The sequence below is a fragment of the Madurella fahalii genome (genome assembly GCF_045866475.1).
Source record: "Madurella fahalii IFM 68171 DNA, scaffold_1, whole genome shotgun sequence".
Taxonomy (NCBI): Eukaryota; Fungi; Ascomycota; class Sordariomycetes; order Sordariales; genus Madurella; species Madurella fahalii.
In genome coordinates this window covers 3,468,732-3,495,868 of record NW_027263971.1, presented here as the reverse complement: position 1 = coordinate 3,495,868, position 27,137 = coordinate 3,468,732, and the positions used below count along the sequence as shown (strand labels likewise).

General features: G+C 56.1%; 11 protein-coding genes across 11 annotated transcripts; 7 read left to right on the top strand and 4 right to left on the bottom strand.

The window, feature by feature from the left end:
• Positions 1-780: 780 nt before the first annotated feature.
• On the bottom strand, positions 781-1,848 carry MFIFM68171_01090 (uncharacterized protein; the record flags this gene model as incomplete). Its single annotated transcript, XM_071056512.1, has 1 exon — positions 781-1,848. The coding sequence occupies one exon, from the start codon at positions 1,846-1,848 to the stop codon at positions 781-783; it is 1,068 nt and encodes a 355-aa protein (XP_070912613.1).
• A 725-nt stretch (positions 1,849-2,573) lies between these two features.
• Positions 2,574-3,370, top strand: RIB5 (Riboflavin synthase alpha chain; the record flags this gene model as incomplete). Its single annotated transcript, XM_071056511.1, has 2 exons — positions 2,574-2,604; positions 2,673-3,370. The coding sequence occupies 2 exons, from the start codon at positions 2,574-2,576 to the stop codon at positions 3,368-3,370; spliced, it is 729 nt and encodes a 242-aa protein (XP_070912612.1).
• Positions 3,371-3,499: 129 nt separating this feature from the next.
• Positions 3,500-5,290, bottom strand: MUS81 (Crossover junction endonuclease mus81; the record flags this gene model as incomplete). Its single annotated transcript, XM_071056510.1, has 1 exon — positions 3,500-5,290. The coding sequence occupies one exon, from the start codon at positions 5,288-5,290 to the stop codon at positions 3,500-3,502; it is 1,791 nt and encodes a 596-aa protein (XP_070912611.1).
• Positions 5,291-5,971: 681 nt separating this feature from the next.
• PCM1 (Phosphoacetylglucosamine Mutase) lies at positions 5,972-7,666 on the top strand (the record flags this gene model as incomplete). The annotated part of the gene is made up of 2 exons (XM_071056509.1): positions 5,972-6,748; positions 6,806-7,666. The coding sequence occupies 2 exons, from the start codon at positions 5,972-5,974 to the stop codon at positions 7,664-7,666; spliced, it is 1,638 nt and encodes a 545-aa protein (XP_070912610.1).
• Positions 7,667-9,009: 1,343 nt separating this feature from the next.
• Positions 9,010-10,358, bottom strand: HMT1 (Nuclear SAM-dependent mono-and asymmetric methyltransferase; the record flags this gene model as incomplete). The annotated part of the gene is made up of 6 exons (XM_071056508.1): positions 9,010-9,488; positions 9,547-9,878; positions 9,937-10,046; positions 10,118-10,137; positions 10,200-10,213; positions 10,276-10,358. 6 exons carry the CDS (start codon positions 10,356-10,358, stop codon positions 9,010-9,012), a joined length of 1,038 nt encoding a protein of 345 aa, XP_070912609.1.
• A 645-nt stretch (positions 10,359-11,003) lies between these two features.
• MOB2_2 (Maintenance of ploidy protein mob2) lies at positions 11,004-12,290 on the bottom strand (the record flags this gene model as incomplete). The annotated part of the gene is made up of 4 exons (XM_071056507.1): positions 11,004-11,535; positions 11,584-11,695; positions 11,751-12,094; positions 12,268-12,290. 4 exons carry the CDS (start codon positions 12,288-12,290, stop codon positions 11,004-11,006), a joined length of 1,011 nt encoding a protein of 336 aa, XP_070912608.1.
• Positions 12,291-12,883: 593 nt separating this feature from the next.
• On the top strand, positions 12,884-13,939 carry MFIFM68171_01084 (BRCT domain-containing protein; the record flags this gene model as incomplete). Its single annotated transcript, XM_071056506.1, has 1 exon — positions 12,884-13,939. One exon carries the CDS (start codon positions 12,884-12,886, stop codon positions 13,937-13,939), a length of 1,056 nt encoding a protein of 351 aa, XP_070912607.1.
• Positions 13,940-15,334: 1,395 nt separating this feature from the next.
• MFIFM68171_01083 (uncharacterized protein) lies at positions 15,335-16,165 on the top strand (the record flags this gene model as incomplete). Its single annotated transcript, XM_071056505.1, has 5 exons — positions 15,335-15,392; positions 15,444-15,488; positions 15,539-15,615; positions 15,681-15,758; positions 15,830-16,165. 5 exons carry the CDS (start codon positions 15,335-15,337, stop codon positions 16,163-16,165), a joined length of 594 nt encoding a protein of 197 aa, XP_070912606.1.
• Positions 16,166-16,847: 682 nt separating this feature from the next.
• On the top strand, positions 16,848-18,083 carry MFIFM68171_01082 (F-box domain-containing protein; the record flags this gene model as incomplete). The annotated part of the gene is made up of 1 exon (XM_071056504.1): positions 16,848-18,083. One exon carries the CDS (start codon positions 16,848-16,850, stop codon positions 18,081-18,083), a length of 1,236 nt encoding a protein of 411 aa, XP_070912605.1.
• An 807-nt stretch (positions 18,084-18,890) lies between these two features.
• Positions 18,891-21,233, top strand: MFIFM68171_01081 (RBR-type E3 ubiquitin transferase; the record flags this gene model as incomplete). Its single annotated transcript, XM_071056503.1, has 3 exons — positions 18,891-20,169; positions 20,313-20,579; positions 20,644-21,233. The coding sequence occupies 3 exons, from the start codon at positions 18,891-18,893 to the stop codon at positions 21,231-21,233; spliced, it is 2,136 nt and encodes a 711-aa protein (XP_070912604.1).
• A 2,360-nt stretch (positions 21,234-23,593) lies between these two features.
• On the top strand, positions 23,594-26,997 carry MFIFM68171_01080 (Intracellular protein transport protein; the record flags this gene model as incomplete). The annotated part of the gene is made up of 2 exons (XM_071056502.1): positions 23,594-24,084; positions 24,162-26,997. The coding sequence occupies 2 exons, from the start codon at positions 23,594-23,596 to the stop codon at positions 26,995-26,997; spliced, it is 3,327 nt and encodes a 1,108-aa protein (XP_070912603.1).
• Positions 26,998-27,137: the final 140 nt, after the last annotated feature.

The window sequence follows — 27,137 nt, the reverse complement described above, 5'->3', positions numbered from 1 at the left end:
TATTTATTTTTTTTTATACCACTTGTTTTAAAAGTCAGGACTTATTCGATTCGAATCCCGCGTGGACCGAATCGAGTAAGTTGTCCGACGCTTGTTAGCTGAGCGCTTAGTTGCAATGAGTACGCTGATATGTGTATTTGCGGCGTACACAATGTCTTTCGGAGATCTCATCGGTCGCACAGACCGGTACCTATGTTGCTTTCATACGCTGGGAAGTGAACTCAGTACTTTGCTCGACAGGAGTTGGCCTTTTGCTGTACTCCGGTCCCTAGTGCATGCTGGGGTTACTGACTCGTGCTCCTTGATGGAAATCCGCGGGAATAGGTGACAGAAGAGATATAGCGCTTAACTGAACTACTTACCCGCCTGCGCCCGGTTAGCTAGGGCTTCTGCAATATCTGTGGTGAGCTGCTATCAACTGGAGTCGGCAGGGATTCCGTCCCAAATTGCGCTGTATGGAATGAGACCTACGGGCGTTTAAAAATGATTTGAATGAACGTTACTTACCTAAACCACAGACAAGGGACTCCACACCAACATGCTTGGTCACACATTCCGCTATTAACTAAGGCCAGGCGTTGTGTCTGTGGAACGGTCGCACGGATGGAGCAATTACAAGTATGGATAATGTTGTGGTTCACTGCCTGTGTTCCCTCACCGGTGTTATATCAATGGGTATCTCTGCCCGGCTGCCGTCTCGAACGGCATGCCGCAAGTTGGTACAATCCAAACGCCCGTTCCTCTACAATAAATGACCTTCTGAACGCCCAACAACGCATTCTATCCCTCGTAATCCGTAAACCCCGCCGTCGGCCCGTCCCGGTTTAGCAGGTACCGAAACCGCTCTCTATTTTCCAGCAAGAAAGAGGGAACATCCAAGTTATTCTCGATCCGATCGTACTCCTCCCCCTTGCGATCCCACAGATCCTTGCCATTCCGTATCCGGTCCGCAATCCTCCTCCGATCCCGATACTGCTCCGCATTCATCGACTTGTGCGAGAACGACTTCATCTTGGTCAGCAGCTCGTCCATCGTCTCGAAGCACGACGAGCAGTGCCAGCTGGCGTTCCGGAAGTCGGCTTTTTCCCACTCCTTGAACGGCCAGATGCCGCCGTCGCCGATGCGCAGGTCGTTGGGCAGCAGCGTCTTGCGCAGCCCCTGGTAGTATGTCGCCTGCGGGTGCGCCCACTCGGGCCCCCGGTGCAGGTACTGGAAGCTGTAGTAGTAGAAGCGGCTGCGCAGGGTGAGGCGGCGGGGAAACTGGCACTCGCGGAGCACGGCCAGGGTCGAGGGGCGCGGGATCTCGTCCACGTCCGATACGACGATGACGTCGCCGAGGTTGGGCGCTTGGCGGCCGGTCAGGTGCGGGAAGACCTGCGCCAGCATCGAGTTGCGCTGGTGGTCCTCCATGTCCCAGGCGGTGCGGGGCTTGAAGTCGGGCGGGTACTCGATCTCGTGGTAGATCATCTTGGACTGGTAGGGGGCAAACTTGGACATGTTGTCCTTGAGAGTCAGGGGCTTGTCGAGACCGGTAAAAGTCCTGCGGCCCTCGACGAGGACAAAGTAGTCCACTTCGTCCCAAGTGCTGTTGAGGCGGATCTCGAGCCAGTCGAGCTCCGTGTTGATCATCATCAGGTCGTACACTTTGCGCGGTGTTTCGGGCGATTTGGGCTGGAAGCGCTTCCACCCGTGCGGGCGGCAGACGTCAGATAGCGCATTGGAGGAGGTCCAGCGCGTTGCTGGCGAGGACAAGTCGATTTCGTTTGCGACGTGGAAGAACAGCCAGACGAAACAGAGCACGACTGTTCCTCGGATTAAGCGCCGCCGCTGCGCCGGTCGAAGCAGCATTGCACGCCGGATTTCCTGGGTCTCATACGGATCGAGTTCAGAGTAAAAGGAAAAGTAACGAAGGGAGGAACCGGCGATGTAGTCGGGCACTTGAGATTGCCATTCAGTTAGCACTGGAAGGAAGCTTGGCAGGTCGAGATGTTGCCTGGTTGCCTGCCGGGACAGTCCCTGCCTCCCTTACCACCGTGCACAGCATGCCAATAAACACTGTAATGCACTGTGGCAGCTTCCATTGGTAGCAGAGAATACGTATTCCGAATATCACTGAAGCAACTGTAGAGCGGGCATTTCAGGAAAGACGTAATGTACTTATGTCTAGGCAACATGATGGCTATGTAAAGGGCCATACACAATGTTATTCAATTTGCTTTGATCCAGACTTATACTCGACCCTAACCCTTACCTATCGTACCAGTCGCGGGGTAGCTTGACCCCATGCCCGTCGGCTTGGAGCTCATGGCCGAGGCTGGATCATATTTCTCAGAAACAAATCTTCATTGAGTCGTTTAAGCGATCCTGCTTGGAGAGAGGGAGAGAGAAAAAGATTCGCACCTTGCTTCCTCAGCGTTTCACACTATCGGACGCTCTGAAGACGGCCGCCCCCGAGGACCCCACCATCGAGTTCAACTCATCGAGGGAGAAAACCGAATTTCATCTCACAACGCACACTCGCATCGTACTCACACACTCGAACCATACTTAAACTCCTCTAAACTATTCTCACAATGTTTACCGGCATAGTGGAAGAGATAGGCGGTAAAGCAACCCCATTTTATTCTCCCTTTCTCCAGGTCTCACAACTAACAAAACACCCCTTTCCGAAGTCGTCGCCGAACTCAACCCGTCGGACGACACAGGCGGCACCTCCCTCACCATCGCCCTGCCCGCGTCCTCCACTCTCCTCTCGGACGCACACCTAGGCGACTCCATCGCCATCAACGGCGTCTGCCTCACGGTAACCTCCTTCAGCACCTCCCCGACGGCGCAGTTCACGGTCGGCATCGCGCCGGAGACGCTGCGGCTGACCAACCTGGGCTCGCTCGGCGCGGGGTCGCGCGTGAACCTGGAGCGGGCGGTGCGGGCCGACACGCGGATGGGGGGCCACTTCGTGCAGGGCCACGTGGACACGACGGCGGCCATCGTGGAGCGGCGGCCGGACGGCAACGCCGTGACGATGCGGTTCGCGCCGCGGAGCCGCGACGTGCTGCGGTACGTCGTGTACAAGGGCTTCATCGCGCTCGACGGCGCGAGCCTGACCGTGACGGCGGTGGACGACGAGCAGGGCTGGTGGGAGGTGATGCTCATCGCGTACACGCAGGAGAGGGTCGTCACGGCCGCCAAGGCGGTCGGGGACACGGTCAACGTCGAGGTGGACATGACGGCCAAGTACGTCGAGAAGAGCCTGCAGGGCTACCTGACACGGCTGGACGAGGAGAGCGGAGGGGCTGGGGGGATTCCCTTCCTTCAGAAGATGATGGAGAGGATCATCGCGCAGCGTTCAGCGGCGCAGGAGGGGAATTGAACCGGATTAGAGTAGACTGGCTTGGTAGTATTTAAAAAGGCTGTAGTAATGGGCGTGGCGTTGCACCGACGATGTTATGGACTAGCTGACGCCGCGACTCTACTCTTGCGGCTCCCCCTGACAGCCTCTCTATGCGTCCCCCCAAACCTCAGCCAGCTTCTGGCTGACGGCTTTGGAGATTTTCTTGCGTCCTAGCAGATGGCCGAGCCGCGACACGACGAGATCTATCTTGCGTCTTCTCCCCTCCTCCCCTAAGCCGCACCGCTCAAAGGCCTTGACAAACTCGTTAGGAGTCTTCCATACCTTTTGGATCTCGATGGCCTTCTCCCCCGTGATTCCCTTTGTTGCCATTAGGAACTTGAGAAACACGTCTCGCAGGGTTATTAGCTCAGATTTGGAAGCCAGTGATGCAAAAGCAGCATAACTGATGTGATGGCTGCTCGACGGCTGCGTCTCCCGGAGGTGCTTAATCAAGGGGAGATAGTTTTTTGCCGTCAAGACTTTGGTGGGTATCACGTCCAGCGTCTTGCTCTCGTATACCTTCTTGAGCATATTCGTCATGGACGTCAAGTAGCTGATCGTGTCGTCCATCTTTTGCGTCCTCTTCACAAAGTACCCATTGACCACTTGCATCGACGCGATAGCTGACTGGACCGACTCCTCATACTTTTGAAAGTAGGTCGCGTCCATGCTGATTTCCTCGACGAGGTAGATGACATTCTTCACCCCTGAGCGCCGTAGACGGAACTTTTGCTCGTGGAAGCGGCCATCCCGAATAGAGCCGCAGAGGTCATCCAATCTCTTGCGCTCCACAATCCAGTCGAGAACCACCTCGTCGTCTTCTGCGCCCTGACCAGTCAGCCAGCCGGGCTGCTTGCACCTCGCAACCCACAGAGCGTCACCTAGTTCCAACGCACGCACGGTAGGGGCGACTCCTCTCTTCGCAAGTTCCTGCTGCATATAATCTCGATCCGTCTTCGCCCTGACCTCGCGGTTGTCCAGAACTAGCTCAACCGTAAAGGAGCCAGGAGTAAGTTTGATGGGCACGAATGAGGGTAGTTCCGAAGCATCAGATACGGCGTTTCCATCAGCTACCACATCTTCGAATGCAGATTTCCTGGGCTGGTGAGGGCCGACGCCGTCGTCTTCATCGTCGAGGACAATGGTTGAAGCAGCCCCCGGAAGTGAGATATTCCCGGGCAATGCAGCTGTCCGGTTGTGCCCTGCAGGCCCCGCAGTTGGTGTGGCGCTTGAGCCTGCATCTCCGGTCTTAGCAAGGAGCGTCTCCCGAATCCTCCTGGCGACTTCCCAGCCCTCATCAGTCAAGGCATATCTCTTCAGGGGCCGACCACGCTGATACACCAGCTCCTTTTGCTCTAGCGTTTTCATCGAGGCCCATGCCGTGTTGAACTTGGTGGGATCCGAGGGCGCCGTGAACGACGAGTCACAGTGGGGCTGAGCTGCCTCTATCAGCTCGGCTTTGGGCAGGCCCACGCGATTCCCGTCCAAGTTGGAGAGAGCAAGTATCAGTGCATATGCACCAGATCGGTATGCCGGTACGTATGGCTTGGCGTTCCTTGCTTTTTTGGCCGGGCGGGCGGGCACGCCATCCTCGTGGTCGTGCTGTTGTGTGTTTGATTTGCTGGCTCGCTTTCTGTTGCGCGGATACGCCGGCATGGGCAGGCCATTCTCCTCGCAGTGATTCCGAAGCTTTTCGGTAAGCCGCTCACACAGTTTCGGCCCGAATCCTTTCAGCTGCTGCAACTCGGAGGGGTGCTGGAAGGAGATAGGGCAAGCCTTGAGCGAGTCGTAGGCATGTTTGTAGGTGGTGACGCCCTTGGAGTTTTGCTGTCGAGCTTTATCCCACCATTCTTTGACCCATTCGAGGAGCAAAGGGTTTGCACACGTGGTTTCAGGCATTTGGAGGACACAGCCTCAGCAAAAGTAAAGAAACGGGACAACGCGGAAGTAAACAGATATCTGCCGGCAACAGATCGAGCTGGCAGAATGAAGAGGCAAGCAAAAGGGGAGAAAAATAGGAAAAAAAAAAAAAAAAAGCAAAAAAGCGCAAGCAAGTACTGTAGCAACTGGAAGCAATGAATGTCTGCCCCGGCGATGTGTCAAGTTCTAGTACCGCGACGCATTGTTTGTCGTCTCATTCCTTTGCTGCGGTTGCTACAGCAGTTGGTGATTACTTTGGGGGAGTTAGACGCGTAAAGTGCGGCGCGCGAGATGCAAGCTCGGCAGTGGGCGAGCCAAGAAGACGCAGGTTGTTCCAAATTCAGCTTAGCCCGTGCTCGATCCCCCATCCCACCTCTGCTAGCTGTCGAAGGTCCCCACATACCCACCAATTGACAACTGCGGGGCATCGCCAACTCGACGGCCTCCACCCCTCCACCTGCCATCCCTCCGCCTACCGCCTATAGCTTGCTTTCCCACTTTCCCTCCCTCTTCTCTCTTTCCCTAGCTTATTAGAAGGTCCCGAATATAACCCAGAACCATACCCCTCGGCCTTGCAACCTCGCCCGCCTTCCTGAGGCCTTCCCATCCTCTCTCACTCTGCCCCACCCCACCATCAGCTCCGCGATAGCCACGTCCAAAATGGAAAATGACGACCAGCTTATCATAGCCGCCTCGGCCAAGCATCCCATTGTCGCCCTCGAGAAGGGCCAGCTGTACAAGTATGGCACCGCCGGCTTCCGGATGAAGGCAAACTTACTCGAGGGCGTTACCTTCCGTGTTGGACTGCTCGCGTCGCTGCGTAGCCGGAAGCTTAACAGTCAAGCCATCGGCGTCATGATCACGGCCAGCCATAACCCGGCTAGTGACAACGGCGTCAAGATTGTCGACCCTATGGGCGAGATGCTCGAGCAGGATTGGGAGCGCTACGCAACCGCCCTGGTCAACGCCCCCAGCGACGAGGAGCTGGTGGGCATCTACCGCAAGCTAGCCACCGATCTCAAGGTCGATCTCCGGGCTCCCGCCAAGGTCATCTACGGCCGTGATACCCGGCCCTCGGGTAGCACGCTCGTCTCGGCGCTTGCCGACGCCCTTGACGCCACTAACACCGAGCACGTAGACTACAAGCTTCTCACCACACCGCAGCTGCACTACCTCGTGCGGGCTACCAACACCGAGGGCACCCCGCTGTCATATGGCAAGGTCAGCGAGGCCGGATACTACGAGAAGCTCGCCGAAGCTTTTGTTCGCGCTGTGAGGGGGCGGAAAATCGACGGCACTCTGTTGGTGGACTGTGCCAATGGTGTTGGGGGTCCGAAGTTGTCCGAGTTCCTCAAATACATCCCAAAGGACAAGGTCAACTTCGACGTCAAGGTTGTGAATGACGATGTTGTCCGGCCGGGTGTTCTCAACCTCGACGTAGGTGGCTTCTTGTCGTTTTGACTCTTGAGCTAGTTGCTAAGCTTCTCTCTCTAGTGCGGTGCCGACTTTGTCAAGACGAAGCAGAGGGCTCCTCCTAACCCAAAGCCTCAACCAGGCCTCAGATGCTGCTCGCTCGACGGCGACGCTGACCGGCTAATCTATTACTGGGTCGACCCCGAGAGCGGCTTCGTGATGCTGGACGGCGATCGCATCTCATCTCTTGCGGCTTCCTTTATTGGTGACCTAGTTGAGAGCGCTGGGCTCAAGGACGAGCTCCGCATTGGCGTCGTCCAGACCGCCTATGCCAACGGCGCCAGCACAAACTACATCACCCAACACCTCAAGCTGCCCGTCATTTGCACCCCGACCGGTGTCAAGCACCTCCACCACGTCGCGCAGGGCTTTGATATCGGAGTTTATTTTGAAGCCAACGGCCACGGAACCGTGCTCTTCTCGCCCGACGCTCTCAACGCCTTCAAGAACACGGAACCGCAGTCGCCCGCGCAAAAAGACGCCCTCGACACTCTGGCCGCGCTCGGCGCCTTGATCAACCAAACCGTGGGCGACGCCATCTCGGACATGCTCATGGTTGAGGTGATCCTGGCACACAAGAATTGGACGCTGCGCGACTGGGCCATGACGTACGCCGACCTGCCCAACCGCCTGGTGCGCGTCGAGGTGGGCAACAAGGACCTGTTCCGCACGACCGACGCCGAGCGCCGCCTCTCGCACCCAGAGGGCGCTCAGGAGGAGATCGACCAGGCCGTCAAGAAGTACAAGGACGCGCGCTCCTTCGCCCGGGCCAGCGGCACAGAAAACGCTTGCCGTGTTTACGCTGAGGCCGCCACCCACTCCGAGGCGAACGAGCTAGCCGAGCGTGTCGCGCGCATCATTGAGCGCTACGGTTCCCAGTAGTATGGTAGCTCTAGCAGAAGGACACCACCGTCGTCGGCATCTGAGGGGAAGTCATCTTACCGCTCCAGGCCGGGACGAGGATGGTGAGCGGCCCGGTGGGTCTGAAAGATGTGGCTGGAGACCCTAACGCTCCCGGGATGGATCAAAGTTCGGCCTGTTATTCACATCAGCCTCATCAACTTCTCTTCTAGCATGAGAACGACGTGGATCTCGTCTCCGTCCTCGTCCTCGCCGGCCTCTCCTAGAATGAGAACGACGTGGCTTCTTCATCATCGTCGTCGTCCTCCTCACCATTATCCAAAAAGCGATCTGGGTCCGGTGGGTTCACAGCCGTGAGACCGGAAGCGGGTTTTGGAGTATGCGTTACCGTGGGGAATGCTAAAAGTTTCAAAATGGAGCTGTTGATGTCAATGGCGGGAGGAGAGTGTGACCTGAGGTTGTGACGCAGGATTGAATACAGAAACAGACATTGTCAGCTACGAATATGTTATGACATGGATAAAAACGGTGTTGAGGGGAAGCGTGGAGTACTTTGTTCTCTTTTTTTTTCCAAGGCGTTGAGTTGCGATACAATGACTAAATAAAAAGCGTGGGTTTGCTTGTTGCCGTTCGCTTGCCACCACTTATTTGCTTTCGTTGCCTGCCACTGTTGAATGTGTTTGCCTCCCGACCTCTTCTCTGCGTCGTCTGCTCCTGTTTGCTACTTTTTTCTCGGGAAGTTGGCGGGTTTCGTTGGGTAGATATGTGCAGGGCGGCGATAATCGATAATCAACGATAAAAAAAAAAGTTAAAAAAAAAAAAAAAAAATGTGTGTGCTGGCGTAGGAGGTATGAGCAAGAAAAACAACGAGTGACGAAGATGATGAAGCAGATCAGGAAGAGGGTTTGGCAAAGAAGAGAGAAATGGATACTTCCTTACTACTACCCTCACCCACATGGCGGATGCATTTAACGTTTGAGCAAGCATCGGGAGGATCACACAAAGTCAAGAGTGGTTAACTGCATAGAGAAAGTTGCCTCTATTTCTCTCCTATTTTCGGGTATCCTATTCATGAAGACCCTCATGATCATGATGCAGCACACACACACACCCGCCCGCTCTCTCTGCTCCCTTTTGCTCGGTTGCGCAGGAATAATAAGACAAACGAACGCCAGTAAAATCCTTCTCTAGACATTAAAGAACAAACAGCGTGCACCAGCAATGCTAATCCCTGATAGTGTTTCGCTTTTCCCCTACCCTACATCAAGACTTCCGCACAAAGATCAGTGTAGCGTGGGGAGTGCTTCCCCACCGACTTCGGGCTGCTCGCTATCAAAGGTAGAGACCTTCAACTCAGATGAATCCTAGCACATCTTGTATAAGCAAGTTCCTTCGGCCTGCCTCTTTGGATCCTGTGTTTCCAAGCGGTACTCGATCTTGATGTCGAGGTCACGCCTGTTCTTCTCGTTGGGCCGGTTGTGCAGTGAGCACTCGACCTTCTCGCCTTGCTGGACTGTGAGCACGTCCTTGAGGTAGAACACGGTCTGTTTCCAGTGCGTGTACTTGGTGTGTGGGCCGGTGGAGAAGCGGATCGGCTTGTGGCAGGCCGTGAACTCAATGTCGAACCACGCCACGAGGGCGTGGATGAAGTCGTCCCTTCGGGCGACAAGGTCAAAGGGGCAGCTGAAGGCCAGGTCGGACGGCTTGCACTCGTAGAGGTTGAGCGTCAGAACCGGCGTTGGGTCCGTGACCACCGCCTTCATCTCGACCGTATCGACCAACGGCTCCGAGAGGGCTGTCTCTTTCAAGGGTGTGTAGTTGAAGCCGTAGACATTGTCCCAGACTGTGCTTTTAGTCAGCCATCGTTGATCAAAGCGCGTGATAGCAAGGACCAGGCATACATCCAATCTTCTCCTCTTTGTAATCACCATCCTCGATGCCGGCGACAAAAATTGTAGCCCTGTCGGGGAAAATGAGGCCGTCCTTGGCCAGATACCTGTCCCGCGCGTAGAGCACCGTATCCAGCATGCTCTCATAAAGAAGGAAATAACCCATCCATTCTGAGATGATGATGTCCACTTTCTCGTACGGCATATCGATCTCCTCCATCTTGCCCTGAATCAGCGTGATTTTGTCCCCGAAGCCGTTGATCTTGACGATCTCGCGCGCCTTGAAGATGATGGTCGACATGTCGACGCCAATGACATGCTTCGCGCCGGCCTTAGCCGCAAACCTAGATATGTTGTGTGAGCCCATTGTACTAGGTGGGGGGTGGCTCGGGAGAACCTTACATGGAGAGAATGCCCGTGCCGCATCCCACATCCAACACGACCTTGTCCTTGAAAATATGCTTGTTCTGGATGATGGCATTCATGTACGATCTCGTCCGGACTTCATCTTTCTTTTGAGGCGCACGTCTGTCAGTGATCTTGTCTTGGGCTGAACGATGGTGGGGCAGCGAAATGTACACACCAACATTTCCTCATGGATGCCTTTTGTTGTGGAAGCGCAATGGTTAGCAGAGGGATGCGTGAGAGCCGTTTGATTTGCTCACCATGGTGGTTATAGCTGGAAGTACAGGCGTTAGCATCGATGCGCGAGCAAGGCGCGATTTGGGCCGGGGGACTTGCCTGTTGAAGTAATGCTGCTCAGAGTGTTCGAGCGCTTTTAGCTGCTTCTCGGCAGTCTCAATATCCATGGATTCGCCGGTCATCGTGAGGTGTGGGAAGTTTCAGAAGGAAGAACCTGATGGGAAGGGACAAAGAAGAAATCGTAAAGACGTGCCCAAGTGAGAAAACTTTCTAGAAGAATGCTGGACGGGGAAAAAGTAGTAAATGGGATCGCGGCCAGAATCTCGATCTTTGCGTCGCAGAGAATTTCCAGGTTGGGCGGAAATGTGGGGAGCCCCGCAGTGAGAAAAATCCCCCACTCTGGTCTGCAGGAAGGGACAGGAGGCTGTTTCGGGTAGGCACAGTCAAAAAGACGGGTCTAGATGGGCGCTGAAAATCACTACATAGGAAAGAACCCACAAAAGGCGTCTCCGGAAAGCTGGTTTTCCCGTATTATTGAGCGATGAGTTTCTCGGCTCCTCGATCCTGATAGTAATGTGAGGGCCACCCTAACCCCCCTCGATCATCCGGATCCCAGTCTGATCTTTTGGCCTTTGCCATGTCCTGCACTAGTGCGGGCAAACCTTAACTCTGGCTGCCCATGCGTTTTTATCCCAGTCTCCACCCGGAATCGCCTCCAGAGATAACCCAGGGTCTTGCCCGCTCCCGAACCACCTAAACTCCGAAACCATGCATGCGTGAACTGAAGAACGGAGAGCCAAAAAACAATGCGACTCTCGCCCGCTTTCTCAGGCCATACCCGCCATCTGCAGCAGGCGGTGGCCCGCTTTGAGGTTAGCATACTCGTATGCCTTAGACTCGGGCGGGAAAGTGCCGTTGGCAGCCCAGAGGTCGATGAGAGGCTGCATCGGCTCAAGCGCGGGCGGTTTGAGCATGTCCAGCGCCGTGGCCGTCAACACGAAGTGGCTGAAACAGCTGTTTAGCTGCTTCTCCAGGTTCAGGTGGTAGAACGGCTCGGTAAAGTGCGCCCAGTAGAGGTGGGCATAAACCCGGAACATCTGCAGGAAAATGGTCTGGCAGATGCTGGAGAACTCCTTGGGGAACCCGCTTCGTTTGCCGATCCACTCGTCCGGCCCGCTCAGGAGTCCTGTGCTGGCGATGTTGGCGTTAGGGGAGAAGGAGACACCGGAGGGTTCCGTGGGGAAGATCTTGGTATCGTCGATCTTGCCCGAAATCCACCTCTGCATCAGGGCGATGTACTCGATTGCTGGTAGCTCAATTGGCTCGAAACGGTTATTAAGCCACGTGTACGAGTGGTTTCTGTGCCGGAGTCAGCTCAGGCAACTGCAAGATTAGACGACTCCTTACGATCCCGCCGACATCTTGGGGCATGTGGTTGGGTTGCAGATGCGCTTCCCATCCTCCTCCTTCTCGTAGATGACCCGGACAAAGTTCCAGAGGTTACGGTAGTGCTCAACCACTAACAGTGCTCGTCAGCGACCGAAAATAAACAAGTGAAGGCGGAATATGGTTACCATGATGTGCCACCCATTCGCCCTGCTCGACCGTCTTTGGCCTAGCACTCAGCGTCATGAAATTTCCCTTCACAATGTGCTTTGCAAAGGCAGGGTTTAGCCACAAGGGCAATGGCCTTGGGAGGTGATACGAGTTCAAGATGTCGTCGCCGGTGCCGGTCATGATACTCTGGGAAAGCGACGGGGATGCGGGCAGAGGCGGGAGCTTGGATGACAGGTTGGCTGAACTCTGGCTTCTCTGAGAGAGGCCGCCGGGCGAGTTGAGACGGCCATCATCCGACACGGGAGAAATTGGGCTCCTGGTACTTCCGGGCTTGTTTGAGGTTCCCCTCAACCGGGCGTTACTGGAAGGACCGTCAGCATCACGGTTATATTACCGAGGGTAGAGCTAGGCGCGAGCATAGGTGTGCACTCTATTTTTGGTGACGCCCAACTGCCCACCATGTTCTATATTTCAAGACCATCCGCAATCCGTGCGCGAATAATACGGCCATCCAAAGAGAATCATGCCACTTACATCCCAGAAAAGAGGTTGGACATCGTGGCTTATCCAGGGAGGCTGGTCGGAATGGCTTGACCGAAGTAATGTGGGGTATCTCCTGCAACGCAAACGAAGGCAACAATGCACAAATTAGGAAGTCGACGCCAATAAGACCCAAGTTAAGCCGCAACCGATTTAATTCAGTCCAGCGCAGTCGCAATTTGTAGTTGCATTTCCAATGCAACCAGCGTCGATATAAGTGAAAAAGGGGGAAGGAATGGTGGGGCCGTCTGAAACAGACCGCAACCGTTGAGCCAATAAGCGTTCGCCGAGAAATTCAGGATCACCTACCAGTGCACGTGCTGTCGCGTGCATCTCGTGAATTGTTGTCTGCCCCACATTCCCCACACCGTTGTGATGCAGCTGTGCGTCCACATGCTGCGCGTAATGCAGAGGCGCATTGTCTGACGGGATTCCCGCCGACCAGGCAGCACTGACGGTTGCTCTCAGCCACCAAGCCGGGCAGGCGTGCTCTAAAATGCCAGCTATCTCTCGTAGAGCTCGGCCTTCCGTGGCCGGACCGAGCCAGTCTTTACTTCGTCAAACTATTTCCAGTTCACTCCCGTCACTTCAATTTGGAGCTCAGAAACAAATGACCTCTCCGTCGTTCGATGAGAAGGTTGCATTCTTTAATGCGCTAGATGCTCTGGACAACGATGAAGACGAGGAGCTTGACGACGAGGAGCGAGAACACCGAGACAAATGCCGCGCCTTTTTTAATTCAGAGAAGCGATCTAGTATAGTCGAGGAGAGAGCACCTTCTCAGCTCCGTCGGACAACTTCGATGCCCGCCCCAGACGCAGTTACGCCCGGCTCCTGTGTCATTGCCACTCCCGCTGCCACATTGGCCGTCAGGAGAGATGAGCCTGTAGCTGACGCCACTTCGTTGGTGATCGAAGAGACGCCGGTGCCAGAGACTGTGCGCCCACTACTCTCAACTCTCAGGAGAAGCACAACACTCCCGCTGCCTCCTACTTCCTCCGCAGTTGATCAGTCTCCATCAGCGAGCTCCGCCTTGAGGAAGCGGAAGCGTCAGTCATCGACGAAAACAATGCCCCAAGCACCCCAGATATTCCGGGGCCTCTCTTTCTATTACATTCCGAATAATGACGTCGCACCCGCAAGAAAGCTCCGCATCGCAAAGGCGCAGGAGTTTGGCGCCCAATGGGTTCGGAGCCTGGATTATGCAAGTCATGTCATTGTTGACCAGAACTTGACATACAACGACATCAAGGATATCCTTGGCTCAGCTGCGGCAGACTCTCTGGTGGTTGTCAATGAGGAGTACCCGATCGACTCTATAGCGTTCCGAACACTGCTCAACCCAGACCAGAATCGATACAAAGTCCCCGGTCGCCCCACTCAAACTCAAGCAACCGCCCCTGAGGAGGACCAGCCTGTGCCGTCACATAGCTTAGACCGCTCATTGCAGGTCAAAGAACCTCGGACATCCAGAAGACGGGAGAGTAACCGTTCTGGACGTACAAAGGCCGGCAGCGAGCAGCCATCTGTCCAGAGGGAAATCATGGGTGTAAAGGAAGGCATAGAGAACCCGAATTTGCCAAAGGGAGATCTTCGCCCGGCCCGTAGAGCCAGCTCCACTAGTCTGACCACGGAGCACGGGAAGTCTGGGGGTAAATCATGTTGACAATGTGGTTTTGGAAGGATCCACGGTGGCGGACGGTGTTGTGCAGGCGAGCAGACAAGGGTAGCCGAACAAGACGGGTTTGGTAGTGCAAAACAGGCCGGATAGGAGTCAAAGTCGAAATGGCAGAAAGAGCTTTGTCTGGCGTTGGTTACGGTCAGGGCCGCCCACGTCGGGGCTGCCGTATTACGCGAGTCGCAAGTCACCGGAGGATCGGTCGAGATTCGGCGCCGTAGAGATGGAAGATGCCAGGCAACGGCCTATTGATATCTTGAAGTGGGCGAATCGTGAGATACCCCACCTATAAATGTCTAACTCTGGAGATGCCCTTCACTACGCCCTTTCTTGAGTATGGTTGAAGCGAAACCTCGGCGTTCAGGACTCACCAACCTCTTGATTCTGCCGCTGCAATCAATCTCCACCACGGGGTGTTTAGGAACGGTCCCGCACATCAATCAAGCATTGCTCAATCGTGAGGTAGACAGTGCCTTGCCTTTCTGCCGGTTAACTCGGAAATTGCGGGGTATCCACTCCAAAAGAATTTGCAAAGAGTGCATTTGCATTTCCAGCGACAGTTCTGTTGGTATCGGGACTGTCTACCGGGATACGATGCAGACTGGCCAAGCATTGACTTACTTGACGTTGACATTTCGGGTGTTCGTTCGGTGTCGATCAGCGCACTACACGTGTACTACGTGTGGTACTTCACATCCCTACTGCGTGACCAACCACGCTGCTGGTTGGATCGGCAACCAGATGGCCGCCTTCCTGCATGTTAAAAATCCAATTGGGCAATCGCTGGCAGGTGGAGTCTTGGCTGACGGAACTGACAGTGGGGTAGCGAAGCAGGAGCTCCCTGTCGAACTTTCCCTCTTTCACTATCCGATTCCGGGCATCTCTTGACAATAGAATTATCGGCATATCCCCATGTTATGGGCAAAGTCGATTACCGCGCGGGATCGCCTGGCATGCTGCGACCTACTATGTACACGTAATAAGAACCTGGAGATCGTCCCTGCCAGCAAACCTCTTGGTGGTGGGAACAACATGCTGTGGGTCTCCGCGGCTTGGCCCGAACTTCCTGCACTTGATGCCCAATCATCCGTCGAGTGGGTATCTTGCCGAGCTATCGAACCAATGATTCACTGCATCAGGTTTTAAGCTCAAGTGACCTTTGACGGGGTACGGAGGTACCAGTATCAAACCGGGACATCGTGCCTGAGTAGCTTCCCTTGGCTCCCTTCTCAAAACAGAAGGTTTCCCCAGCGTTTGTTGCTGGGCCGAAACACTCATCTTTTCTCCAGCTTCGCCCTTCCGCAATCAACTTTTGTCGAGTTTTACATCCATTTTTTTGTGCATCAAGTCTACTCCCCTCAACAGGCTTAAACAAGTTTTATCATGCGCTTTCTTCTCCCCACGCTCTCGGCAGCGTTCGCGCTCGCCGCTGCGCAAAGCCGTACGTTCCGGAATCCCGGGGGCAAAGCGCCTAACTGACACCACTGTTCAGAGAACATCACCGTCAATCCGGGCACTGTCGACCCGGGCACTAGGGGTATGGATTCTACGCTTCGCAACGCGCTGGCGGGACTGACGATGGGATAGCCGGCTGGTGCGGCGCTCAGTTCAACACCTGCCGCATGCTCTGCGCAAATTCACTAACGGCTAATACCTGCGATTCGGTATGCCTTAAAGTTGCTTGTTGTGGTCAGCTCACGACGGCGACTGTCTAACTGCAACGTGATAGGACACACTGGAGTACGATTGCAGATGCTCCAACGGTTCCGCCCCTGGCTTGCAGTACTACATCCAGACCATGCCGACTGTGAGTTTTGTGGCGCCGTGGGATTCCGCTAGAGTTCCGCTCGACGTGTCGCGGCTTGGCTAACCTTATAGTTCATCTGCGAGCGAGCCTTCTCTGACTGCATCGCGGCCAACACGGCCAGCGCCCAGGCGCAGGAAGAATGCGAGACAAACATCAGGTCTCAGTGCGGCACGCTTGACCCCGCCGAAGCCCAGACTGGCGGTGGTGGCCAGACTGGCGGGGATGACTCGAGCGAGGATTCCACTAGCACTGGTGCCTCAAGCTCTGCCACACAACCCCCAGCTGCTGGCTCTGATTCCACTCCTAGCACGTCCACTTCTGCTGGCGTTGCTGCGCCGACCAATGCTGCCTACCTCGGAAACGGCATCGCCGTGGTCGCTGCCGGCGTCTTCGCTGCTCTGCTCTAAGGGCACTGGGGGCGCAGGCTCGAAATATTCTAGCCGACATTACACAGCATAGGCTATTCAATCGTCGCGCGAGAGCGTCACGGCGTTGATCGTTACTTCTTCTTCTTTGTATTTGATTTGACGCCCCGGTTTCCTCTGGACAGGCCCTTTTTTTTGGTATCAGCTACCTGCTGGGACAATTCTCGCGTCGGATTCGGCGCCGCAGTACGACCGAGACTTTAATGCGCACGAGACGACGATGGCCCCGGATGACGATATCGTACGAAGGATGATGGGCGGTGCGTTGTTGCAGGTGTATATTGATCGAGGGACACGTTGAGATGGTCCTGTGAGACATTGCGTTGAGAAGTAGTGAAGAGAGTTCTATATCCATTTGTTTCTCTTTCAGGTTTGCACCTTCCATACTTTCTCAAGATCGCAAACGTGACGGACACTGAAGGGCCGGAACCAAACAGTGACCCCGAAATGGCTTGTTCCGATTGTGTCAGGACAATGCTGCTTTGTCTCTTTGTCCTTTGTCCCATTCTTTGTCCCGAATACAAGTCGCCCGAGTATATTACAGTTTCCGAATCGATCTGACTTTCTTATCAAGGTAAGTCGGACGCCTAGTATTTGCTGCTGTCGTCTTTTCAACAGCACCATTCGACTCTCCTATTACAGCGCGATGGGCCTCAACACCACCATGGACGCCGCAACTTCCAGCTCTACCGCCAAGTTATCGAGCCTTCCTCCGGAGCTCGTCACCAAGGTCCTACTCCAATCGGTCTCGGAAACCCCAACCTGCGTATTCGCCCTCCTCTGCCCAGAATGGAACGTCTGCGAGCGCAAATACACTGCTCTTGAGAAGATCCTGCGTTCCACCCGCGTCGATACGTATACCCTCCCCTCGCATCCTGGAGAGAAAGGGCACATCTCGACGACCTTTGAGCACGGGCAGCACGACCACATCCGTTTTCCCCTGATGCGCGACCCGCGATACGTCAATGGTGAGGCCCTGTCGGGGTTCTACCACCGCGAGATGGTCCGCGCGTGGACCGGCGAGTGCGCCATTGTCGTCGGGCAGGAGCTGTCGCACGTCGGCCGGCTGTGGAGGGCGATGCCGCGGGAGGAGGTTGAGGAGCTGCTCATCCTGAGGGAGCGGCGGAACTTGGGCCTGCTGCCGTTTGTGGACGACTACTTCTTGGACGGGCCGGTGGATGGGGAGGTGGTTCATCCGGCTGGGCCAGGGGAGCTGAGGAATGTCACGGTCTGTTCGATCGACGGGAGGGAAAAGGATGTTTTGCCGCAGGTGGGGACTTCTTCTTCCTCTCTAAGTCATGTGCGGGGAGAGGAGGGCGAGGAGGAACCGAAGTACCTGTTTCAGCGGATCCGGCATCTGGTGCTCAACACCGTGCCCGGGTTGGCGCAGTTGGAGCCTTGGGATGCTGGGGTCATGTCGCCGACGAGGCCGATCAACCAGGTGCACAATCTAGAGACGGTCCGAGACCGGATACGTTTTGAGCGTAAAGCGAACTTCTGCTTAAGATGGAAGGCTCTGGAGCGGCTCGAGTCCCTGTTCCTTGACTTGAGAGGCCTCACGTACCTTCATAAGGAGTACCTCAGCCTGCAAGAAGTGGGAGAGCTGGCGCTATCGCTGCAGGGTATGGGACTGAAGTTGTTGGTGATTGCTGGGCTGAGGTCGTGGCTGTTCTATCCCGGCCCGCAACCGGCGGATATCTCAGAGGTAGGGGGAGGGATCTGGGAGGCGGAGCAGAAAGTGTGGATTGACGACAGGAAAATAGGGTGGGTAAATTGGTGGCGGACGTTTACTGGAGCTTTACAGCCTGGAGGCCGGCTTATTTTGGTTGACAAGCAGAATGGTGGCGCAGAGTTCAAGCTGGTACGGCGGGATCCCCCAATGGAGACACTGAATTATTAGATGGTAATCCGGTCTTAGTATATGGCAATTTTCTTTCCACTTTTCTTTTTGTTATTTGCTGTCTTACAGAGCTAGTAGAAATACATAAGTTGAGAAGATGCCCTTGTGTAAAGGCTAAATAGCAGGTTTGCCCTAGGTAAGGTAGTCATTTGTCGAAAACTGAGAACCAAATACCAAACTTGAACGGAGGAAAATTGCCCTTTTTGAACAAACCCAATTCCACACCTTCTTGCTACTCTAGCAGGGCGGCCAATCACGAACACAATCAACCTGGCCACCCTGCAGGCGGTCTGAGTGGTGTGGGGAGCTTTCGCTGGCCGCGAAGCTGCAGTTAGGTTCTGGGCAGTGTGGGTTCTTTTGCCTCACAACCCTTTGACACGACCGTCTCCAGCAAGTCCGGCAAGGCATTTGGGGGGTGATTGGTCGATCATGGCGATGGATGTGCTGGCATCAAAGCCATGGTCGTCTTGCGACCGCCATTTGAGCGCCAGTTCACTGGGCACTGTTGTTAGCTCCACACTGTTCGACCGCTTCGGTTGAGGGCTGTCGGCCAGGAGCTGTGCGAGGATGCAGCTGCTCTCCTCGCCGTCCCGAGCCCCGGAGCTCTTCAATCTGTACATTACCTACACATGCATCGAGCATGCAGGCTGACAGCCTCGCCACCATTGTCGAAACACTTTTCTTTTCCCCAGAGTCCTGTACCACTTTTGCAGCCTTCTCCATTCTCTTTAACGTCACTTCTCTCGGCTTCGACATCACCCACCTTTCCGAGCCTTGTCATGGAAGGAAACTTTATGCCAGGCGACAATGGCACACGGCCGCCGAAACAGCAGCAGTAGTAGACGCCCCGCGAGCATACTCGAATGGTTCGCCTCGCCCACTGCGCCCCGACGCAGAAATTCTCGACACGTGCCTCAACGAGACAAGTCACGGGATCACGGGGGTCAAACCGACGCTGCCGGCACGGGTGCAAGGCCCCCAGCAAAACCGTCCGAGAGAGTGCGAGTCGAGTTCAAGGCCCTCGATGACCGGTACCTCGATCTCACTCTCGCGGTCAAGAATGGCTGCCTTGCATCCCGCGTCGAGCCCTATATCAAGCGCTACTACACAGCGCGAAACTGGCCGCTCGCTGAAACTGCATTCTTCCAGCTTTACGATCCCAAAGGCCGACAGTTTTCACCTGACGACAAGCTCACCGACGAGACTCCATCAATATGGTACCGTGTGTCCAGGTCTCAAGAGAGCTCCGAGGACTGGAAGCTCTCTCACTGGCAGGACCGGAGTGATGCTCCCCTCCACGACTCGCTCGCGAGCACCATGGTCGAGGCCATCAACGCAGGAGCCACGGTTGGGCAGTTGAGGCAAAAGGTTGCCGAGTGCATGGGCATCCAAGACGCAAACAGAATCGTCCTTGTCGCTAGAGACGGCCTCCGGCGCGGCTCGCTGCAAGGAAATTGCTGGGAGGTCCGGCAGATCAAGACGTGGCTCTGTCGTTGGCTCTGTATCGACGTGAACCCCGAGGATCGTTATGTCGTGATTCGTGGATTGAGGAGGGAATATCTTTATCACCCCAATGGCCGAACATGTAAAGGTTTCAGTGGGAAGGCCCTGCTAGAATACATGGATTCCCGCATATTCCGAGCAGTCCGCCAGCACGGGAGGAGCAAGCTCAGGGCATCCGAGCTTAAACTCAGTCTCAATGGTAGCCCCATTGGCCGCTCGACACCGGTGAAATGGGGTGCCACCTACGACTTTGAACTCTCGGAAGACGACGCCGAAACCTTCTCGCAGGAGGAATCATGGCTGCTGCCTCAAACCGAGACATGCAGTGCTTGTATCGAGGACAAGAAGGTCACCGAGATGCCCACCAAGATTACGCAGCGCTGCCAACATGAAGCCACCATGTGCAGGGACTGTCTGAAGCAGTGGCTAGAAGCAGGCGTCGCGGATGGCACGTGGGACAGACTCAAATGTCCAGACTGTTCGGAACTTCTTAGCCACCAGGATGTGAAGCGGAACGTGTCCAAGGAGACATTTGACCGTTACGACGCCTGGATGCTGCGGGCTGCCCTGAAAGAAATAGAAAGTACGTAAATCGGGCCCGTTTACCACCCTTAATGGCTATTTAAGAGTCGAGGGATAAGAGCAATACTTCCCGAGGCGGAAGTGGTTGCTCTGAAGATGGCCCCCTCGAAAACAGAAGCACCATAACTAACCATTGTTCGACAGACTTCCACTTCTGTCTATCCGCGGGATGCGAATCCGGCCAGATATCCAAATGCACTGAATTCAAATGCCTCGCCTGCAAGGCGAGACACTGCGTCAAACACAACATCCCCTGGCATACCGGGGAAACCTGCGAAGAATACGACCGGAGAAACCGCCAACGTAGGAAGGACGAGAAGGCTTCCGAAGACGAAATCAAGAAAACGACCAAAACATGCCCAAAATGCAACAAGGCCATCCACAAATGGACTGGTTGCAATCACATCACATGTAAGTCTTCCCGGTTCCTTCCACCACAATTATACCCACCGTTAATTAACCCCCTTCTTTCAAGGCGTCTGTTCGCACGAGTTCTGCTACGTCTGCCTCGCCCCGTACGAGCGTAACCGCCACGACTTCCTCTTCTGCCGGCACACTCCGCAGTGCACCGAGCCGCCCGACCCTGTCCTCGACGCGCTCGGCGAGCCCCCGCCTCGCGCGCCATGGGACCCCCGGCCGAACCGCCTGCGGATGCACATGCCCAGGCCACCGCCTCACCTAGCCGGCGGCAACGGCAACGGAAACGGCATGCCTTGGGGTCCCGTGTTTTTCCCTCAGAACTTGCGCGCCGCCGCGCCCCGTCGTCGGGCCACTGTCCGCGGACGGGGTGCGTTTGCGGGAATGGGGCAGCAAGAGCAGCAGGGTCAGCAGGAGCCGCCTCCGCCTCCGCCTCCCCCTCCTCCGCCTCCCCCTCCTCCGCCTGTACCGCCGCCTCATATGGCGGGTACGCTGGAAGGGGAGCTGGAGACAGAGATGGGCGCAGAGGTAGGGGACGTTCCGGTTCCAGACCCCCTCAGGATTCTGAGACCGCCTATGGCCCCTCTGCGACCGACTCGTATCCAGACCGAGTATGTCTTCAGGGCCTGGGGAGGGCCGTTTGGTTAGTGTGACGTCGCCACCTCTGAGAAGGGGCGTGGTGGGTTCAGTAGGCTGTGGAGTTTGTAGGGCAGCTCGTGGTGGTGTATTGTTGGGCCTTGAACCTTCTTTTGCTTCATCTCCGAGGAGCTCTTTAAGAGGATGTATTATTGGGGAACCGGCGTCTCGATTGGGCTTGCTCGTAGCATAACTTTGGAGTTCTTGATGGGCAGTACGAGGTATCTTTTTGCCTTCAGGTATCTTGGTCTTGTCCTTCTTTCGTTTGCTCTCTCGTTACATATCCCGCTTCCCTTTTGCTTCAGGGGCCAGTGGATCACGGATGATTAAGACAACATCATTATCATGCGATTGAGACACTGGGATATAACCATGCTTCCCTGGGCGAATGGCGTTCCCCGAGCTTGACCTTCCGGGCTGAGCGAAACTTGGCCAATGGGCAAGAAAATAACCCGGTGGTCGCGGGGCGACCATGTGCGATTGGTTGATCTGGAGCCGCCGCGATCTGGTAGCTGTTCTTAATCTCTCATTACACATCCTAGAATCCTCAAGCTAAGGTCTGAACTGCTTATGTAATTGCATGAGGCGCGGTCTTCTTACTCTCCTCCTTTGCTCTTTACATTTCCTACTTGATCAATTAGCCATGTCTAAATTCAATTCTATCCAGAAGGAATACGCTGCCGAGTCAAGATATGGAAGGAAATAGGGGCTGTCGTGTGTTATTTCAGAACTGGTTGGCCGGGCCGGCGGGGAATCACCACTCCATGTACCAATAATACATGATGAGTGTCAGGGCAGAGTTCGGCATGTCGCTCTGATAGCATCTCCAGGCTTACTCTGCGAGTCAAGATGGCGAGTGGCCATGGCCGATTGATGACATGCCCTGTGATCCTCCTAGCTGTAAGCAGTCGCATTTTACAGTCAGTCAACCTCGGACATGTCCTGTTTCATGGCTCAGAGAACAGATCTGCGACGGCGGCCAACGGCGGGTTGATCGAGTGGCACAGCTTCAGCTGGTTGCGTTAGCGCCACGACGCTGACCGTCTCTCGGCTTATCCAGGTCGCATTCGGAATGGGACGAGCGGCCGCACGAGAGGGACAGCGCCACAGGTTTAGATGGTGGACGGCGAAACACAGTGCTGGCGTTTGATGACGTTACAGGACTTTTTATTCTTTCAGTTCTGAAGGATCCGGATGCCGACAGCACGGCAATAGTAGTCAGCGGTGGGTCATTTTCTTGAGTCAGGACGGTCACGTAACCTGGGTCCGTGACACGCACTTAGACGGCGCAAGGTTTCGGGTGGCCACAAAGTGTGCGCTGTGCAAAACGTAGAATGGACAAGAGTTCATGTACATTTACGCTCTACACAACAAGAGGTTTGGCCACATGACGACATTCGAGAACGGTAGCGTGGAATGCAGTGCCCTCCGAGACAAACAATGTTTCGCCGATCAAACTTGCCCGAAGTCCCGGGCTCAGTTTTGCGACTGGGTTTTCGTAACCCGGTTCTTGTTCCACTCCAGTGCCAGCTTATTCAATGCGCCGACTGTTCAATCCAGGAATGTCGAGCGATTGAGGCTGTCGTGCGGGAATTCTGTAGATCACTGCTCACCTCACCTCCGTGGTGCGGCCCATCGGCGACTTCAGCATGCAGGAGTTGAAGGAGTGTCATTTCCTTTTTATATTTTCCAATGCACATCATCGATGCAATGCAGGGTCTGGACTCGGGAGAGGAGGCTGCCCCCCACACTAGGCAAGGTACCTGGCTACAGGGTACCCCGCAAAAACGGTAGAAGAAGATCCACCGCCCCTAGCTCAAAAAGACGAACAGAAAATTGCACGATCAATTGGAGGCGCAGCGGGCTGATCATTCCCCCCCTTTAACGATTTGGGCAAATCGAATTGCTCAATGTGCTTCCTATGGTACAGCTCGCATCACGCCTGATGGTGTGCTGATTTTCTGGGCACGTCTCTTGGAAGCGCAGGGCGGCAATGTGACGAGACCAGCCAGTCAATGGGTGCAGAGAAGCCGCAAGGGCGCCGGCCAAGGCCAGGTAGCTCGGACCAACTCCTAAATCGGTCGCCAGTGGCACGTACCTGCATTTGATGATACCTAACTAACTGTGATAGGCTCGCTTGGCCCCGCTCATTTACGCTCGCAGTTGGCGATGGCCAATCGGCGGGTGGCCCCTTTTTCGCGAAGGCCCCCTAGCTCGATCCCCAAGTCTCGCGCAACCGAGTCTTTTCGTCCCCAAATCGCAGTTATGTGAAATTGCCCTTCAGAGCAATCGACACTGGCCAAGCCATGAGGATCCCACGCCGGCAAACCAACACTGCAACCGGAGCAATTACCACACCCTCTTAAGTTGAAATGGTTGCGCTCGACCCGGCCCCGCCTGAGGGGGGCCGCCCGCCTCCCAGCCCCGAGTCTGACACGGCCAGTGCATCATCTGAAGCTGCATCCGGCCCTCAGTCACCACGCCCGGTCCCCCTACCACTCGACCATCACGAAACACTGGACCAAACGGACGCCTTCCCTGAGCTGCCAGAGCTGCCAGATCTACCCCTGCTGTCCAAACACCCGCTGCCGAGCTCGCGCAGCAGGTCGGTCAGTCTGGCCCAGATATCGGGTCCCGTCAAGCGGAAGCCGCTCTCGTCGACCGCCTCGCCTGTCGCCGTCAGATATTCGACGCGGGCTTACGCCGACGCCTTCGCCAACCTCCCAAGGCCTGAGCAGAGGTTTGCGAGGTCCTGCTCGCTCGACAGCCCAACACTCTACGAATTCCCTGACCACCGGAGCCTACTGGCGACAAGCGCTCTCAATAACGTGAGCTGGTCGGCCAGTCCTGAGAGCAGCCAACCGTATGTCTCGACTCGCCGTCTCATTTCGCCTGGTTAAAATGGGTGGGCTATATTAGCTAACCAGGCTCTCCAAGCAGATCCTCTCCCGCCGCTGCGCAGTTCGTGCAGCCTTCACTCCCACCTGCCGACGCGGGAGACGTCCCACAAAACACTGCGGGAAGCAACCCTGCAGCGGCTCAAACAAAGTCTTCAGAGGTTGAAGGTCTTAGCGCCGAGTCAGCCAGTCTGGCCAGTCAGGAGTCGGATCCGTACGGGCTCGACTACCACATCCCTGATTCACCCGAGTCGCAGGGGCCCAGGCGCACCACCATCATTGACACTAATACAAGGAGCATGTCCATGTTTGCGCGAAAGTCGCCCCCGCCACACCTTAATTTTGGATCAAATCAAGACAGAGATGTACCGGCGACATCTGCAAGCCCGCTAGAACGGAGCAATCTTAATAAGCCGCTGCCAAAATCACCAGCTTCCTCCAAGCTCAGCGCCTTCTTTGGCTGGGCCACCTCCCCTTCGCCTTCACCGACCACCGACTTCTCCGACAAGGGCTTCTCCCCGCTTCCGTCGCCCTCGTCTCCAAAGGCCACAACTGTTGTGACCGAGTCATATGAGACGCCACTCTCGGCAAAGGACCGAAGCTTTTCAAATGCCACCGACCAAAGCCCCCTACGCTACTGTGAATCCTACCTCCAAACACCGGCAGACAGCACGACGTCATTGGGGCAACTCGAGGAGATGGAGGACGAGCTGAAGGCCATCAGCGCCGAATTGGCTGCGTCCATCCGGCGCGAGATTGACCTAGAGGACCTGGTCGAGAAGTTACAAGAACAGGTCAACAACGCCCAAGCACCTGGGAAGCGGACGAGCGATTATTACTCCGACTCCGGCTACAGTTCGGCCAAATTCAGCGATTATGATCAAGCTAAAGAGGAGATCTCACAGATCCAGCGCAGAGCAGAGCAAGAGAGGGCTCAACTACGGTTGGAGCTAACCAACAAGCTCCAGGATGAGCGCGATAAACGGCGACTGCTAGACCAGCAGATCCAAGAACTGTCAAAGAAGGCCTCGGAGGTGGATGTCTCGCAGATCGACGCGGTTGACGCCAGCGGACGTATCAAGGAGCTGGAGAGCATGTGCGAGGACCTAAGCCGGAGGCTCTCGGAAGAGCGCGAGGTCAAGAGCAACTTTGAAGACCTCCTTGATGCCCTGAAGGGGGAGCTGCAGACGGCGTCCAACGAACGGGACAACCTGCGCGACGAAATCGTTCCGCAGCTGCGCGCTCGTGTCGAAGGCCTCGAGGCCGAGGCTTCCGAGCACGCCAAACTCGCCTACGACACGTCCAAGATGCAGCAGGAACTCGAGCTGCTTCGTTCCGAGAACTCTGAGCTCAAACAAACTGGGACCCGCATGTCGATGGCGCTGTCTAGGTCTGCATCGGTTACGGCCGGCTCATACAGGAAGAACCGCCCCCAGTCTATCTCGCGTTCGAGCAGCACAAGGCCGACTGAACCTCGGGAGGTCCTGGCTGAGAGGTTAAAGGACGTCGAGGCTCAGCGTGACGCACTGCACAGCGCGCTCAAGAGCCTGCTTGAAAGGCAAGAACTCCAGAACCGCGAGAACACAAAGCGGATCCGGCAGCTGGAGATGGAGCGAGACCGGCTGCTCTCGGCGTCGCCCAAGAAGGCTGGCTACGAGAGAGAGGTCTCCAACCTCCGTGACGAGATCAACGTGCTGCGCCGCCGCGCAGAGGAGGCCATAGAGCAAAAGTGGCAGGTCGAGAAGGGACTTGGCGGTCTCAAGATGGACCTGGACCGCGCTGAGGAGGAAATCAGATCGCTGCGCAGTTTGCTCAAGGAGAAGGACATCCTCATTCCTGAGACTCTTGCCCGGTCGAGCAGTTATGATGACTCTGCTTTCCCCGTGACGTCAGCCTCTCTCGAAAAAGCTTACCAGGAACTGCAAAAAGCATATGCCGAGGCGCTAGAGCATATCAAGAAGCTCGAAGAGACCACGGGATCAGATGAAAGGATGCAGCTAGCCATTCAACGGCTCGAGCAATCGCTCTCGACCGCCATTTCGGAGCGCGACCTCGCTCAAATGGAAGCTACTTCCTGCCGTACCCAGCTCGAGTCTCTGCGAGCCTCAGAGAAGCAGCACTTCGTTACGGAGCGCAATCTGGCCGACCAACTACACGAGTCGGCCCGGCGGGTCGAGGAGCTCGCGCAGCAAGTGCGCGCCCAACTCGAGATAAACTCGGCGCTGCGGAACCGCCTCGCGGATACGATTGCGCGCGGCGAGGCCGAGCAGCGGGTCAGTACGGAGCGCATCGCAGGGCTACAAAACCGGCTCCGCAAGCTCGAAGAGCAGGTAGTCGCGGCGCAGACGGGCGCCGAGGAGCGGGTGGCGCGCCACGAGGAAGAGCTCGCCCAGCTCAAGGACGCGCACAGCTCGCAGCTGCAGCGCCTCCGCGACGCCTCCGGCGACATGCGCGGCCGCCGCCTGTTCCCGCCCAAGTCGCCTCTCTCGCCCATGTTCAGCACGCGGAGTGCGTCGATGAGCGTCAAGTCGCCGCGCATGTCGACGCCGCTGCTCAGCCCCTACCCGGCCAGCGGGCGCCCGGTCGTCCGGCGGTCCAGCACCGCGCCCCTCGACGGCGACGCCGCGGCCGGCATGACGGCGCAGGTGGAGACGCTCAAGGGCAGGGTTGCCGAGCTGGAGGGCGCGCTCGCCGCGGCCGACGCCGAGATGCAGGAGGTCGTCGGCCGGATGAATACGGCGCAGATCGAGGTCCTGTCGCTGCAGGAGCAGAGGGAGGATGCGGTGCGCGAGACGAGACGGCTGCAGCGGCTGATTGAGGAGGAGAGGGTAAGGATGTTTGAGGGGCGGTTTCGGAGTCTGACGACCGAGGTGATGTGAGTGGTTAGTTGGTTGGTTGATGCCGCCGACTATTCATCCCGACTCGTGCTCCGACTCTGATGCCGCCGCCTCTGATCCGGGCTCCTCCGACTCCTCCGTGACGGCGTACGGTTGCTTGTTGCCTCTCCTCGATAATCTTG